General features: G+C 41.1%; 1 protein-coding gene across 2 annotated transcripts in view; it reads left to right on the top strand.

Annotated features, from left to right (window-relative positions):
- The window catches only part of dlc1 (DLC1 Rho GTPase activating protein), an 81127-nt gene extending 63237 nt beyond the window's left edge, over positions 1-17890 (top strand). For both annotated transcript variants that reach the window (XM_068320552.1, XM_068320553.1), the window contains exons 6-18: positions 723-794; positions 3128-3209; positions 4855-4918; positions 6714-8341; positions 9108-9287; positions 10913-11072; positions 11970-12177; positions 12829-13045; positions 13489-13603; positions 14456-14671; positions 15560-15777; positions 15875-16048; positions 16153-17890. In XM_068320552.1, coding sequence (XP_068176653.1) covers positions 723-794; positions 3128-3209; positions 4855-4918; positions 6714-8341; positions 9108-9287; positions 10913-11072; positions 11970-12177; positions 12829-13045; positions 13489-13603; positions 14456-14671; positions 15560-15777; positions 15875-16048; positions 16153-16252 — 3434 coding nt within the window. In that variant the 3' untranslated portion in view covers positions 16253-17890. The remainder of the gene's footprint in view (positions 1-722; positions 795-3127; positions 3210-4854; positions 4919-6713; positions 8342-9107; positions 9288-10912; positions 11073-11969; positions 12178-12828; positions 13046-13488; positions 13604-14455; positions 14672-15559; positions 15778-15874; positions 16049-16152) is intronic.
- The last annotated feature ends 36 nt before the right edge of the window (positions 17891-17926 follow it).

A 17926-nucleotide genomic window follows, 5' to 3' on the forward strand; every position in this document is an offset into this window, starting at 1 on the left:
TGCCTTTCTCAGATATTTCTGCTATCTGAAACCACAGAGTTTCCATATTTATTTCATTAATTTCCATAATTTGGGGACAAAAGCTGGAGGGAAGCAATTCAAACAGAAACAGAAGTAATTTAGAAACATTATGAATGTCAGCATTTTTCTTATTTGCCATACATAAGATAGATAGATAGATAGATAGATAGATAGATAGATAGATAGATAGATAGATAGATAGATAGATAGATAGATAGATAGATAGATAGATAGATAGATAGATAGATAGATAGATAGATAGATAGATAGATACTTGTTGCCACGGAATTTCTGTGTGAAGAGACAAAAAATGCCTCATCTAGATGCACAGAAATTGGTTGAGGGAAGAAGGTGAACACAATTCGCAAGATTGATGTATCAAGCTTTAGAAACATGTGACAAATTTGAGTTTGAGACAGATAAAAAGGTCAAGGAGTTCACTTTCTGAAGGATGTTGGTTTATTGGTTTGCTCATTTACCGAATTTCTGAAGAGATTTCTTTCACATAGGGTTTTTTTTTTAATGTGTTGTGCTGAGAAGAATAATTATTTTAATTGCCCACAGAGATGTTATTTGGGATGCCCACAGACATCTTATTTGGGATATCAAGAATTCTAAACTTTGATTATAATTTCTTTTGAGGCTTTATAAAATGTTTCCTACAACACACCTTTGAATTCTTTAATGTTTTTCTTCTGCAGAGATTGAAGCCAAAGAAGCCTGTACCTGGCTCCGAGCAGCAGGTTTCCCACAGTACGCCCAACTTTATGAAGGTAACGACCCCCACCTACGGTCCCACCTTTAATACAATAATCACTATAGAAAAGGCAGAAGTGCCTACATTCTCTTAGGTGTGAGTATTACAAAGACAATGTCTATTGGGAATTGTAGTTAAAGCAGAATTCTTTTTTTTTTTACAACATCTTCAAGATGTTAATTCTGAAATCCAATTAATTTAGGTAGCTACTATGATGTTGATGATGATGATGACAATCATGTGAAAAGGATAATAGTAGCCATGCTACTGAAATGTGAGCACACAACCTGCTCATTTAATTACTGATGATACAAATCTTATGTAAGAGCACTGTGTTCAAGTACCAGCATTCATGCTTTGTATGTATAGATAACACAAATAGAACAACTTTTGTGAGGAAAGAAAGGGCATGTTTTTGTAGTTCAAATCATGCAAACCTTAGCTTCTATGTTCTAAACATTAGCAATGATCTAAGTTGACCAAAAGTCATTCTTACCTAGCTAAAATCAGCACAAAACAAATTTTCTACACCTACAGTTACTCATAGAGTGACTAGAGACAAACAATAATCTAAATACATATTCATGCAAACAGACATGGCATTGATAAGCTGGCGCCCGCTAATCTTTTATTTACTCTTTTCCTCTGGATTGTTTGCACAAAAAAACCCTAAAAATTAAAAGATAAGACCAAGTAAGGTTCCTTAACCTAGTGAATAAACTCTACTATTATTACAATGAATATACAACAGTCCATGTTCATACTTACTAAACTAATTTGAAGCACTGAATGTACTAATGTAGTTCCACTCATAGCGTCTTTGTTTCCAGTTCCAGTCATTGTTCTCTACTTTTGAACATCAACACATGGCAAAAATTATTACACAGTTGTTTTCCTGTTTTCTTGTGCGGTTTGTTTCTTACAATAAGTATTAAGGGACTTATTCATTATAAAGACCCCATAAAGGGAAATACAAAAGAACGAGCAGAGGTAATAATGTGGGCTGTCTGACAACAGTTATGAAAACTGAAATACAGCCAAATATTGCACATTTATACTATAATTACATTTACCGCTGACCTGTAAATGTCAGTTGCACATGTCTATGATGTTTGAGGAACCAGAACAACCATCTGTGCACCACCAGAATCTGTGGGGCCATTTTCAAATGAAGCATGCAATGGCTGCCAAGTGTTAAAAATGCTGACTACAGCTTTATTTCCAGTCTAAATGGAAAATTTATATTTTTGGGCATGTTTCTCCAGGGACATTTCAGCAAGGATAAATCTAGCTGTAGACTCCAGGTAGCAGCTTTAACTATACTGCTATTGGTTATTATGGGTGTGCCAATAACCCTTATGTAACGCCAGGATGATGTCAACAGGTCATTGCTTGTCGCCACTTAACTGTAAACGGTTTCCTATTTGAGCGGAAGGCTTATTGTGTTTCTGCAAGGCAGATGATGCTGTTTCTCTACACACAGTAATTGAACCGCAACGCAAAAGTAACATCCACAGTCAATCAACTTGCAGATTTAACACTCATGTTAATTTGTCATTTAGAGCCATCGCCACACAAGTAGGATTTTGTACAGATGTTTGACATGTTTTTCTCCTTCTGATATCCACAGGACAATCCCTATTGTCTCTGCTTACAATGCAATTGCCTCACTAAAGAGAAGCAGATTAATAGACATATTTCAATATGCTAAAGTTGCCTCCCTTGGATAGCTTTTTGTTATCATCATCATCCCCCATAGGGATTTAGATGCAAGATTCCAAGTTTTGGTTAGACAAATTGGTTGGACAAATTGCAAAATACACTTATACATCTCTATACTGGACTCAAAAAATATTTTAATTCACAACATACTTTATCTCTGCCTCCACCATTGCTGTGACTTTGTCAATTGGTTATCCTTTTAATGAGGTAGACTACGGGAGAAAGAAGGAGGAAAGGAAGTCAAACTTCTAAGCAGCAGTGCAGTACCTATTGTCATTCTTCAATCAATCCCCTGTTTTCTCTCACCGCGTTCCACATCCCCCCTGCCTACCGGGTCTGAAAGCTGCAGCTGTGTTTGTTTGGTCAGCTAAGACGCTACTTCCTCTTTTAGTTTTCATCAAGCCTGTATGTAAGGAGTCGGGGGAGGGCGGAAGACCCTGGTGGGTGTTTGAGTGGGTGGCCATTTTTTAAGACTATAGGTTGTACCTTTAAATTCCCCAAACCTTGTACTTGTGAGCAACTTAAAACTCATCCTGTTATGCTGATTCTGATTCAAATTCATTAGTTTAATTGGAACACATTAATTAAATCAACAGCATGAACACTAATTTAACTTTCTCTGTTCAGATGCCCAGTTTCCCATTGATATTTCGTCAGTCACCAGGGACCATGACTTCCTTGATCGTGATGCTATTGAGGCTCTCTGCAGGTGAGATTACAATTCAAACTGAAACGTTTGTACTGCTTTTCTGTTGAAGTTATTTGCCATTCCTGTTATTTTCCTTTTTTCCTTTTCATTAATGTCTCTTTCCCCCTTCCAAATGAAGCCATGAGGGTATGACTTCAAAGGTTGCATGCTGGAAAGCTTCCGTTGAGATGAAAGATTGACATGATAAGCGCCAAGGAGTTATGAATACTGTACTTTTCTCTCTTTACATCTAGTTCTCTTCTTTTTCTAACATTTAATCTTTTTCTATCTTCATACCTGTGTACTGTTCATCATCATTTGAGTTTTTATCATCCTATCTAGTACATATCTCACTTCTACCTTTAACAGTATCATTGCAACAGTCACGCAATGCTCTGCCATGCAAAGACATGTTGGTGGGGCAGCTATTCCCAACCAGCTGACCATGACCTCTTGTGGGTCATTGAGTCACCGGTTAGATTATTATTATAATCTTCACCAAGGAGGTTGTGTATTGTTTGAAGCAGTACTTCTTGTATGCATGAAACTTCATACAACTTCTTAAACATTGCTGAATAGAGTTGGATTAGACAATTTAAGAGACTTTGTTTGACTTTTGCTTATTGCTACAAATTAGCTTATGGCTACCAAGCAGAACAGCACATTGATACCTTTATTTTATTTAAAAAAGAAGTTACCAGAACTTGTATCTCATTCAAAATGAACAAGTTCACAATAGAACTACAGCCGAGACCTTAATAGATTTTGTGTAATGTTATGAAGATAATTTCTGTTGATCTTTGTTGTTGTTATTGTCAATCTGCACTGTCACCAACTGCTTTCAACATCCCATGACCTCCACCACCACCTCACCCACCATTCCACTTGACATATTACACAGAAGAGCGAGGTGAAACAAAGGCGCGACAGTTGTGCCTTAAAAATAAGCATCTGCCTCAGTAGCCATCACAATCAAGACAAAAATTATTTCAAGGCTTCAAAAAGTTCAAGAGATATTAGTTTTACAGGAGAATAGGCTCAATAGACAGAGATGATGATGATAAACTAGTTGATGCCCCATAATAAAGTTGATTTCTTTCTTTCTACGTGATGCCGCTACCACATTAGTATACGAATGAGGAAGGAGGTAAATGGCATCAGTCGCATTAATGCAGTTCCCTCTTTCATCAAATTCTGAATGCCACTAATAAACCACAGCAGGTGTCTCTCCATACATCTGGAAACTATCATCTTAATGTCTCCTGTCTTGGCAGCCTTTCACCCCCCTCCCCAAACTCACACTATCCCTCAGTTCCCATCCCCTCATCTCTCTCCATTGTTATATGATCTACTCTAAAAGCTCTCCAGAGGGCGGACCCCACCAACCTCACTCTCCTTTCCAGGTGGCTGCAGGGATAAACTTTCTGCCCCTCCACCCCCCTCCCCCATGTGGGGATTAGCCTTCAGCAGCTCATTACCCAGCCTCAGTACGCCACGGGCTCCCATCTCTGTCTTTCTCATCCCCTATGTTTTGTTTCATCCCAGCCCATGCTTTTTTCCATCATGCATCTTGGAGATGAGAAGCTTATGCTTTTTGGGAAAGACAGGTGACTACATTATCTTAAAGTCATTTTAAATGTAACCAGTTCTCTATGTGTGTTTGCAGGAGACTGAACACCCTCAACAAGTGTGCTCTAATGAGGTTGGAGATATCACCACAAAGAAAACGGGTAAGCAGACATCCTCTTCTTGTCTGAAAAGCCCCTTTGACGTATTCACAGACACAATTGCATTTCTTCAACTCAATCAGTTAGTCATGGCTACAGGGCAGAGCTACATTTTCTCTCATCTTGTTTAATGAGAAGGCATCTATCGGGTTTATATCCATATAAAAAAGCTGTGAGGACCCTGGGGGAAAGGAGAATATCGTTAGTCTAAATGAAGGGCTTGCATATAGCAGTACCTGGTTGTCAAGTGCCACTTTAGAGGCAGAGTTGGTATGTTGTTGTTGTTGTTGTTTTTTTACAAAGACCCAAACACCTTACAACACTAAAGTCTAAGCGTTCTTTTTCAAATTTTAATCTCCTTTGATTAAACAAGGATAAAAATGAAGGTTTTGGATCAGGAAGTCTGGACTGACTTTGGGACTTTTTGTACATACGTGTATAACCTAAATCCATAATGGCCTCATTTTCAATACCCTCTTCTTAGGGCTGGAACCTGTCCTAGCCAACTGGGGGTGTGAGGTAGGGTACACTCTGGGCACAACACCTGTGCACCGTAGAGCCACATATAGATGGACACATACTCACACCTACAGACAATTTGAGACCGATGGCCTTATTTGTCATGTAGTTAAATCAAATAGTGGCTTTTGGTTATTTTCCATTTTTTGGTAAAAACTGGCCCCATGCCTCGCAACCCCTGTCAGACAGCATTGGAATGCATTGAACTCCATCTGTCTGTTTTTCTACTTTCTGAATTGTTCTTTTTATCTGCCTGTTTGAAATAATGAATACCTTTCTGACGACAGAGTCCTTCTTGCGTAAAAAGCAGTCACAGTTCCATGGAATGCTTTGGTGCCTTGATGGTTAAAGGATAAGATATCTTCAAAATGTTGAAAAATGTTTGACATGCTCTAGGCATAACAAATGCATTCTACCATTATCTCACATTTCAACCATTACTAACAAGAAGTCACAATGGAACCTGAAAATGTCACAATGCTCTCGATTGTTCTCTGTGAAGACATTGAGGTAAAGCCCATCATGTTTCAGGAGAGCGTAGCACTCATAGCTATTTTCTGTCTGGAATTCTATCATCTCTCCACTGCAAAATGTATTAATGTTGTCTGTATGTGGAGCCCATGTAAGGTGGAGTTTTAGCATCTAGCTAGTGGAATTTAGTGTTTCACTATTCATGTGTTCAAATTTTTTTCATTATTTTCCTGAGCGTCTAATATTTGTAAATTAAAACCCTCAGTGTCATTTCTCCATTATTTTGACACATAGAAGTTTGATATGATGAAGTCAAGTAATTGATGGTGCAAATAAAATAATTTGTTTGTTTCAATGAGATCTAGTCCTTTACAAAGTAAAGACTGGTAGTAGAAGGATACCTGTAAGTGTGTGTGTGCGTGTGCGTGTGTGTGTGTGAGCATGCTTACGCATGTGCATGTGTGTGCGTGTCGTGTGTAGACAGACGGGATAAAACTGTAGGGGGGAAGGGGGCATGACCCCAGTCTGGCTGGCTGCATTGTGAGCTATGGGGGTCATAATGGAATTTCCTGAACTCCCTCCAGGGCCTGAGATAGATTAACCAAAGTGGGTGAGATGTGCGTTTTGTGAGGGTATATGCACTATGTGTGAATCTCTTTGTCTTGTGTATTTACTTTTCCATGCAGTCAGATCCCTCATATTTCCATTTGATGCTAAACGGGGATAAAACAATATATGCATGAGTGATGTCTAAATCCAACTGTCCCATGTCCCTCCTCCTTCTTACCACCTCCCTCTTCCCATCCAGAGTGAAGACTCTGATGAAGACGAGCCTTGTGCCATCAGTGGGCGCTGGACCTTCCAGAGGGACAGCAAGCGCTGGTCTCGCATGGAGGAGCTGGAAGTTTTTTCCACGCTGCCTACAGATACTGCTTTGACCCCGTTCCTTAAGGACCAGGTTTCCCAGAAAGTCAAGCGCGCCTTGCTTGAAGGAAATAGTTCAGAGAGTGTTCTTACTGACCTCAGTGAACAGCCTGAAGTGGGCTCTATCCACAGCAATGGCAGCGGAGGAAGAGAAGAGAAGAACCCTGGTGCTACCCTGACAAATGAAACTATTCCTACTGGTGCTACTCGTGCCAATTCTGTAGCAAGCATGTGTTCATCGTCAGGCACAGGTGGGTCAGGATGTGCAAATGAAGATTCCCTGTCTGATGGGATGCCTCCATCACCCCTGGAGACACTTGGACAGTTCACATTTGATGTGAAAACAGGGATGGGGGGACCAGGAGGAATTTTGGACAGAGCTGGTGGCAAAAGCACACGGTCAAGAGCCAAAAGTTTTCTCAAGAGGATGGAGAGTCTGAGGCTACGCAGTGGCACCACATCCAAGAGAAAGAAGAAGGAGAGTACCAGGGGAGGGAAGATTGAAATCAGTGGCCCTGTCATCAAAGAGGGTCTAGATGATGACAAGTTACGGAGCCTCAACTGTGTGGACATATCCAGCATCAACCTCAACCAGAACTTCAATCACCACCGCAATCCCACTCAGACTATGACACTGAACAGGAATCGTTCAGTATCTTACTCCACTCAGACCAGCAATGGTAGCACTGGAAGCACCGGTAGCAGTCAGTCTGAAGCTAGCAGTGGAAGCGCAGTTAGCACACCAAGCCCCGTGACTCGAGCTCGCAGTCACAGCACAGCAGCAGGGTCAAGTAAGAGAGGAGGAATGTATCTGGAGGGTTTTGATCCTTTCAGCATTCCACAACAAGTTCCAGATCGACAGTCAACACCCCCACCCAAATCTGCCCCGCCCATCCCCTGCCAAACCACTAATGGATTGACAGTTGATGAGCAGAACCACAGGAACAACTTCAGAGACAATGGCAGACAAGCAGAAGAGGAAGAAGAGGAGGGCATGATATTCTTCTACTTGCCAGAGGGTCACAAACCAGGAACCTTCCCTAAAGCCCTGCAGGATGGGAGTTCACATTTTAACAATGGGAACGACAATGGGAACTCTGTGATCTTGAGGGCACGGCAAAGTAGACGCCAGCATCGTTGCTCTTCCGGCTCCATTGATAGCCGGCTTAGTTTTTATGACAATGTCCCCTATACTGAGAAAGAAGAGGAGGAAGAAGGGGAAGAACAGAAACTGGAGCAAGTCCTGAGGCATGTCAGTGGCCTGCAACGATTTGTTAATGCGTGGTCAGAGGCTGTGGTTGGTGAAGAGGAGGATGAAGATGAAGACGGTGACTCAGATTCAGCCTTGGATTCAGCGTCGCCATGCCCATCCTCGCCTCTGCAGAACCGGCTAGAGGAAACGGAAAACGGAAGCGACCATGACAGTACAGGAAATCCACTGGGCGAGACGGAGGAAGGGGCTAGAGAGAGGAGAGATTCTGGTGTTGGAGCATCGTTAACCAGAACCAGCAGGTCAGTGAAGAGAATCTAAGCTATTTTCTGTCTAATGCACTGTAGCTATCAACAGGTCAGTTCACCAAATTAATAAAGTAAACAAGAAACTCTGACCTATCATAGTTTCTAGCCATGGATTTCCTGCCACCAATATAGTGAAGGTGACTCAAATATTGTTGGTGGTGCTCCCAGCATTGATTAGATATATCAGTAAAGAACTCTCAAACATGTCCATAGGGACCGTGACTTCTGTAGAATCTAGCTCCTATGTGGATACTTATTTTTCTTCTGTTTTTTCCTCATCTTTAAAAAGAGAAAAGTGTCATTTGAACTGTTGCTTCCAGGCAGGCTTATGCTTTTAGTCCAAACATTACCTTAGTGTATGGAACATCCCATGGTCAACAAAACAGTTGAAAAACAAATATGGAGGTAACAAGAGAGAGTTTTCCTAGAGAGCAACAGCAAAGGATAAACAGAGAAACACGCTGAGACTTCTCTCCTTACGTAATGGTGTTGAATACAATGGAATGCAGCTTAGTCTCCTAAGGACTGTTGCTGTTCCTTCAGGAATCTGCACTCCAAATTACAATTAGAGGTGTGGGTTTTTTGGTCTTTTAAGCAATCTCTCAATTGGTATGTACATAAATCGCTAAAGCAATCACTTGTCACTCAAAACTGACTATTCTGTACCTAGCTGAGTGTTTGTGTAAACGTATCCTTTATTTAATTAACATTCTTGTTCTAACATCTCAATTTATACTCTTGCTCCTTCCACACACTCCAGGCCACAGAAACTACGCTGGCCAAGCTTCCAGAACTCTCATCAGCCCAGCTCAGCCTTGGCCCAGCTCCAGATAAGCTCCCAGTCTGTGCTACAGATGAATCTACTCCAGAAGTTCTCTCTGCTGCAACTCACTGCTCTGCTGGAGAAACACACTCCTACTAACAAGCATGGCTTCAGCTGGTGAGTGAATTGCTGGATTACACATGTTGAGGAGGAGATTGATTACTGTATAAGGATTGATGCAATAGGCAGTTTTTGTTTTGTTTCTTAATGTCTGGGCATTTTATCTTGTAAGTGATGCCGTTGAATTTGTCCATTCTGCCTTCTGTCCATCCAAATTGAACTCCTCCCAGTCCCCTCCATCTGCAGGTTGTTGTCTAGTTTGGTGACGGCTGTCCACAGAGGTTGGGTTTCACATTCTTTTCCCAGGCCCATAATTGCTAGGAAGGGGTGTACATTGTTTTTTTCTCAACGGGGTAATCATGGCAGCTCACACACTTGATGTGTCAAGAGCTGGAGGCTGGAAAGATTGGTCCTCAACAATTATCCTCCCACCACTATCTCCTTTACCACGTCCAGAATACTGGTTTGACCTCACTTTATATGCTGCTCATAATTACCCAATGACACCAAATATCATCTTTGGTACTCCACTCCACTTAACTTCTCTTTCACCTTTTTATGGATATTCACGCCTTTTTCCCTTTTTTTTTTCAAGTGAAACACTGAGGAAAATGTGTTTGAAAGGAAAGCCGTGAAATAAAAACAAGGCTAAAAAATAAATATTATACCTAAGACTTCATTTTGTGACCATAAAAAATAATACATCACATTCCCCTCAGTCAAAATAGAGAAAATGTGCATAATTGCTATGACTAAAACATTAACAATTGGGTAAAATTACATTTTAAAACATCTGAAGTAAGTTGAATTTTACAAGTTTAAAAATAATGGAAATGGGATATCACTTTTTTTCCACTTTCTGTTTTTTTGTCCACTTCTCCCACTACCCTGTCTGGAATAGATAGTGTTATGACACCAGCTTTTCTTATATCAGATTGCTGAAAGACAGGCCACTTGTTGACCACTGAAGGCCAGCACATATTCAAAATTCCAGGCTAGGATTATAATATACGGTTTTTCCATTACCCCAAGTTGCAGTTCAGAGAAGGGCTCCAAGTCATGCGAATGCCTACCCTTACAAAGACAAGCTTGTCCTGGGTCATGAATAGTGTCTTCTCGCTAAAACACACTCGCACCCATGCAGACAGACACACAGCCATAAATCTGTGGGTTCAGCCTTGTGAAACAGTCGGAATTGTGTGTTTCAACTACGCGTACACAAACGCAGAGTGAGAAATAGTGTGACAGACACTGTGGGTGTATAAAGCAGAGGGATCCATCCCTTTAGACACACCAGTTTGTGTTCTACTTCCATTTCCACACCTTGTTTTCCACCCCTATCATAAACCTGGAGACAGGCTTCTGCAGCCACCTGGTTTCCTCCTTGTACACATAAAACACTCACAAATGTTGGAAGTCAGGCTGATTCCAAATTAATTTGAATTAGTCTTTCTGGATTGTTTCAGGTCGAATTGGAAAGACATTCCGACTAAGTCTCAGTTTAATGCATCCTGTGAATGCACTGATCATTGTTGATTATGAAGGATAGCCTCATTGCAATGAAGATATGACCAGTTTGATCTGTATGTATTTTGCTGATGAAGTGATAAATTCACATCATAACCCACAGAACTATGTAGGCACATTGATTCATTTGTTTTTCTTGTGTGTTTATGTTGAAGGGCTGTGCCAAAATTTATGAAGCGGATCAAGGTGCGTGACTACAAAGACAGGAATGTGTTTGGTGTACCACTACAAGTCATTGTCCAGAGGACAGGCCAGCCTCTGCCCCAGGGAATTCAGCAGGCCATGCGCTATTTACGCAATCAGTGTCTTGACCAGGTGAGATAAAGAACACAGATGGAGACATAAATAGACATATACTGTACTATATCTACATACACATTGTAATCACATTGTACCTTTATTGTCAAAAGCTTTGTTAGCCTGCCATATAGATTAAGGCACTTTTGTTTCCACAGTAGAGCTGAAGATCTGTTAATGCATAGTAGTTCCTGAAGTTACATACCGGTAATAAAATGTTTAAGACATCTGTAATCAGTCAAATATACATCCTTTATTATTTCAGTGTCTGTTACATAAGATTGAGCGTGTGTGTGTGTGTGTGTGTGTGTGTGTGTGTGTGTGTGTGTGTGTGTGTGTGTGCGTGCGTGCGTGCGTGCGTGCGTGCGTGTGTCGGAGATATAAAGTCACCTCTGTTTAATCCAGAGACATTATGCAACATCTATCTCAGAGTGCTTGTATGTCTGTGCATAGTCACACAGGGAAAAAAACAGAGATTACGGAGCAACAGCTCCTAATGGAGAGCAAAACATAAAGCAGAGTGATGGTGTTCTTTGTGTAGTAGGACAAGGCGCCTCTGTTTTGGAAGTGCTGAAAGCTCATGGAAAATAATTAAGCTGGACAAGCCAGTCGCCTTTTTCTCTTTTCCTGCTCAACATTTGCCATTTCATGCAGTATTGAAAGGCCACTGATGACGTCTAAAATAACATTCAGTATACAGATTCCTACTAAGTGTCGTTTGCCTTCTCGGAAAGAAGTTCACAATAGGATCTATTGTGATAGAACCACATATACTGTAAACCCTGGGTATGGACAGTAAAGTCATGACAGCAGCCTGCCCCACCTCAAAGATGTTTTAGGATCTTTGTACTCATGGTAAGACTCAGACAAACACTCTGCGTGTGATGTAACACTTTCATTATTCTTGTTTTTCAGGTGGGTCTTTTCAGGAAATCAGGAGTCAAATCTCGTATACAAGCGCTCCGTCAGATGAACGAGTCGAGTGGCACAGATGGGGGAGGAGTCAATTACGAGGGTCAGTCAGCGTACGATGTTGCTGACATGCTGAAACAGTACTTCAGAGATTTGCCAGAACCTCTGCTCACCAGCAAACTCTCTGAGACCTTCCTCCAGATATATCAGTGTAAGAATGCACATGTACATTCACACGCGTGCGCACACACACACACATACACATACAAACACACACAAACACACACACACACACACACACGCACGCACGCACGCACGCACGCACGCACGCACGCACGCACGCACGCACGCACGCACACACACACACACACACACACACACACACACACACACACACACACACACACACACACAGGCGCACATCCATTAAAGAATTCCATGGCATTTCTCTGTTGTTGTAGATCTGTGGATGCATGCCCTCCAAAAGGCCAGATATTGTGTAACCTTTAAAAAGAAATTCCTCTGGAATGAAGGATATATTTGATGCTTCTTGGACTCACCGTCTACAAGAAGTTGGAGATCTGTTTCATAATGACTATTAGCAACTTATATGTATAGTGAAAATAACCAGTCCTGTACACGAAGTATCAAGCATATATTGTACCTACATACTCATGGGGGTTTATGTTATACTCTCAGCTCAACATAGATCCCTTCATTGCTCATTACCGTCTGGCGAACGAAAGACTCAAACTCATGTTAAGCACCAGATGTCATATTAAAGATTGCATAATGCAGTAGAACATTGGCTATTAGTCATTTTCTGCATTTAACTTTTGTCATCCTTCTTCTTTCTCTCCAGACATGCCTAAAGACCTCCGCCTGCAGGCCGTACGTGCCGCAGTGTTGCTCCTACCTGATGAGAACCGTGAGGCCCTGCGGACCCTGCTGTGTCTGCTCAGCGACGTGACGGCCAGCGTGGTAGAGAACCAAATGACTCCTACCAACCTGGCTGTTTGTCTGGCACCGTCCCTGTTCCACCTCAACACCCTGCGGCGCAAGGAGAACTCCTCACCAAGGTGTGTGTGTGTGTGTGTGTGTGCGTGTGTGTTTGTGCGTGTGTTCTGCATGTACTGTACACCTGTGAGCACTTTTAGTGACTGGCTTTTTTTTTAATGGATCTCACCAACACAGTTATTGTATTCAACCCCTTATATAATGTTTTAAGTGCTGAACACTCTCAAAACAGGAAAAGGTCACTGTAAAGAAACAAAAGAGCAGGGATACGGATCGAGGAAGAGAAAAAATGAAGAGGGGAAAGCTTTTGGAGGAGGAAGGGAATGAAATAAGGGAAGCTAAAGTTTATAAAAACATCTTGACCTCATTAAGGAATGTACCTGGTTTCACATTTGATCGAAGATCGTTCATCGAGTATACATGGCTAAACTGTACTTATCTCTGTTGCCTGGGTTATTGATGCTAATGCTAATCCTGTTGCATCCAACTGTCTTTTACCTTCCAGGGTAATGAACAGAAAGCAGACATTGGGAAAGCCGGACCAGAGAGACCTGAATGAAAACCTGGCTGCTACTCATGGCCTGGCACACATGATTCAAGAGTGCAGGAAACTCTTCCGGGTTAGTAGTTAACCACATCAGTGTGAATGTGTAATCAAAGTGAACAAACTCCTTTTTTAAGTGAAGAGTAACAGGAAACTGAAAAGCTGAAGAGGTCATGCAGGTTCACAGACCGACCTCTAGTTGAGTGCTTGACAGGATGAAGGGGACACAACATTCTAACTACACCACTCCTAATCCAATTTCAATCCCATTCAGAATAAAGTTTGCTCTTCCAGTGCAATCTTCTCTAAAAGGTGACAGTAGATTGTAAAATGTTCCACACTGCGGGTCATTAGTATTTAGTTTAATTAGATTGTGGAAGAGCTTCCTGTCCTGTTAACATCGCACAAAAAGCAAACTGAATTTGTTTTAATTTGATCTCTGTTTGCTTATGGGTATCCACAAGGCAATGGAGATTGAATTAAAAGACCTATGAAATAACCAACTGTTCAGTGCAACCTTGTGTTATCTCATGAAAATCCTGTTTGCCAGTGATATTGTTAGTTAAAGCAGAGAGCTGCCAGGAACAGACTGAGAAAATGAGCTTTGCAGCAAACAAGCAGATGAAAATTGGATGTTATTAAGTTTTTGATTGCTCTGTGTCCTTTTGCAAAGCTTTATTAATTTGATTTCCTGTCAATTAAGTGAGATTAATCTAATCAGACAGGAGATGTCCGATAAAAACAAAACGTATTATAGGATATTTATAGTTTGATTCAAAACATAAAAGTGTAGTTATTGTTACTGGGGATTTTAGCTGAATTAGTAATTCTTAAAATGTTCCTATTTCATTGAAAGAAGAGGAGTGTGTGTGTGTGAGCGTGAAATACAAAGCGGGGCTTTCATTCTACTCCTTGTCCTTTCCCACAGATCCCAGAAGAGATGAACCGGTGCAGGAACTCGTACATGGAGCAGGCGCTCCTGCCGCGGCGCTTCAAGGAACTCTCAGGTGAAGGTGCCGAGTCGGGATGTCACAGGGCCTACCTGCAAGACAACCTAGACGCCCTCCTTAAAGAGGCCAAGGACAAGTTCAAAGGTTATGACAGCTGTTCTACGCCTGAGCATGCAGAGCTGGCCTGTAGAAAGGTAAAAACACTTATTTATCAACTCACAAAGGATCTTTTTTTTTCTAACATCAGCTGCTAGGTCCATATGTCTGCTTTCAGTGCGTTTGTTTATGGCAGAGAGTGAATTTTGTATATGTATGGGGGGGGGGGAACAGTCAATCTGTCTTTCATGAATAAACATTTAGCCATTCATCAAGCGACGTGTGTTTTCAACCACCGTATCTCAGTTTCTAGTCCTCCTTTTCCTCTTCATGTATCTGTCCAAAGCTTCTCTAAATAACCAGTGGCAAACCAGCAGTTGGGGTTTCCTGTATAGAAACGCATCCGTGTGAAACTGGCCCCTCGTTTCTCATTCCCATACCACTACTGGACTGTATCCCAGAATGACATCAGCTTGACACAGACACATGCACAACCTCAACATTATCCCAGGCCTAGATTTCCTGTTGGTAGTGTGCACTCTCCCTGTTTGAGTTTATCTTTTCTCCAGAGTTCAGGGTTCTGTGTCAACTGTCTGTTAATTTGTGGCTGGATTACCTATAGTAATTTCATTAAATATGACTGATTAATGATTTTTATAACACTATTGAACACCGAAGACTTAGCACAACACAGAGTGGAAAATATTTAGCAGCTCACGCTATGACAAATGATGTTTTATAGGTCCCTCAGCCATGAAAATGATGGAAGGTAATATTTAAATCTAAACATTTTCACAGCGCCCTTTAAAAGAAATAAGAACTCATTAAAAACTCAGAACTTATAACATTTATTCAGAAATCATGCCATTGCCCTTCATTTCCTGTCATCCCTCTGCTTTCAGCTTTCACATAAAATTGCACCAAAATCCTGCTAAGTTTCAAAGTAATTGTAAATGAAGTAATTGGTCCCTTTCATGTTCCTCAAGGTGCATGATGGTTTTCCACTGCGACTGTGGAAGGTCACCGTGGATGTACCTGCCAGTCCTGAGGAGGTTCTGACTCGAGTGCTGCGGGAGCAGAGTCACTGGGATGAGGATCTGCTTGAGACACGAATGGTGGAGACTCTGGATGAAAGAACAGAGGTCTACCAGTATGTTCGGAACGCCATGGCCCCACATCCCACCAGAGACCACCTGGTGCTCAGGTACACATGCACATTTTCCTCTTCTTCCATCCTGCTTGTTTTACTTCTCTTCGAGCTGTGATCTTATTTTAGATTCTAAACTTACTTTATTTTTTAGAACATGGCTAACAGACCTGCCAAAGGGAGCATGTGCGCTGGTGTGCACATCTGTGGACCATGAAGGCGCACCTGTTGTAGGTGTTCGGGCTAATGTGCTAACGTCACGCTACTACGTCGAGCCCTGCGGAGCAAACAAGTCCAGACTCACACATATTTCCCGGATCGACTGCAGGTGAATGAATGCGTGGCAGCAACAAAGACCAATTAGGGATCAGAAAAAGCCTTTGTGGTCATTAAATGTATGTGCTTACATTGTGTCTCCTTCATTTTCCACAGGGGCCGTTTCCCAGAGTGGTACAATAAAATGTACGGACACATGTGCGCTGCTGAGGTGGCACGGATACGTGACTCATTCATTGGGCCTATGGACAAATGAGAAAGTGGCATGCAGTTTGGACAACAGCAGACTACGGCTCCTGTGAATCTGGGGCAGTTAGACCATATTTTTGATCCTACCCAGGACTTGAAATGACCCATTCCATCCATATCAACAGAGATGAAGATGGGGTCAATACAGCTCTAAACTCACATTTAGATGAAAAATCCTGAATCCTGGACTGCAGGCATTTTTTGCTCTGATTTTTGCTGACTAATGCTGTGGTTTACATCATTTGTGTCAGGGACTCACGCAAACATTTATCAGGACCAAAGGACTTGATGTTGCTGATGGAAATGTGGGGTTTAAACTTCATCAGAAATGGTGCTACTGCTTCTGAGAAGCAAAAGGGGATTGAGCGTGTGCATCTGTGTGCGTGTGCGTGCATGAATGGTAAAAGCAAGAGGCGGTTAATAAATGTGTGTGTATATATATATATATCACACTAGTTTCCAGTGGTGGCATATTGTGTACATACAATATTCTCTAATGGTTTGTGCCTGTATTTGTGTTTCTTTTATCTGTTACAGCGAAGCTTAAGAGGATCAGTAAGTCCGTGGATGAAGAAAGATGTGACTGTATTGTAATATGCAGAATGAGTAGACAATATACGTAGACAGGGTATAGTGAGATGACAGATGAATGATAGAGCAGAGGTTTTGATGTTTTCAGCTGATGGAGGCGGAGACGGATGACAATAGGTGGCTGGCTCACCAAAAACACATTAAATGATAAAGGAAAGGGCCTTGCTAGATAACATAGAAATAAATGTCTCTTAATCCCCAATATTCCATTTTCGTGATTGAAAGTTCAATTTAGATTCATGGTAGTATGATATCTAATGTCTTCAGTGACTTTGCAGAACAATGAAAGCTCATTAAGCAACAGTTGGTGAATTCAGGCACAATGTTAAATACAGGATCACTCTCAGGAAACTAACATGTAAGACCAGCAAGTTAAAGAAATAGCTCCTTGAGGTTGAGCTTTTTTATCACTATTAAAAAACCAATGTAGTGTTAGTGTAATCAAGAGCACGGTCAACTCACTCTATTCATTGTTGTAGGCTGGCTATCACTTGTATGGTTTGTGAGAACTAGAAGTGAGAATCATCAGAAACCTCCAGTTGGCTATAAAAGATGACAACCGAGAAAAAATGGTCCTTTTATAAAGGTGGAGATTTTACAGGTTTTACTGTAAAGAGTGAAAACTGAATGTTTGTGTCATTTCAAAAAGAAGGAAAACTGTTCTTCGTTTAAGCTTATTCCTTTGTGCTGTCATGTTGGCGTTCAAGACGCAAGAGACAAAGGTCCTTATAACAAAGCTGGCCTTCATTACTTAACACGTTGCTTCAGTCTGACGCCTTGTATCTGTCATGTTCAACTGTAGGATTTATTCACTAAGCCATTGTTAATAAAATTGTTTTAAAATGTGCCTGCCAAATAATAATGCATGACAATGGCAGTTAATTTAAAACAAATATATTTATACCTCAGATATATGTCTGTTTTGTATCATACCATTTTATTTTATTGTAAATGTTAAGCTTTGTGTTACAAAAACAAACAAATGTTTATCTTTTTTATTAATATTATTTCTGTACAGGTTAATCAAAGTACACTATTAAAAGTATTAAAATAAGGGTTATGTCTTGAGCATTTTGTATTAATGGGTGTA

Source organism: Antennarius striatus, chromosome 8, assembly GCF_040054535.1.
Source record: "Antennarius striatus isolate MH-2024 chromosome 8, ASM4005453v1, whole genome shotgun sequence".
Lineage (NCBI taxonomy): Eukaryota > Metazoa > Chordata > Actinopteri > Lophiiformes > Antennariidae > Antennarius > Antennarius striatus.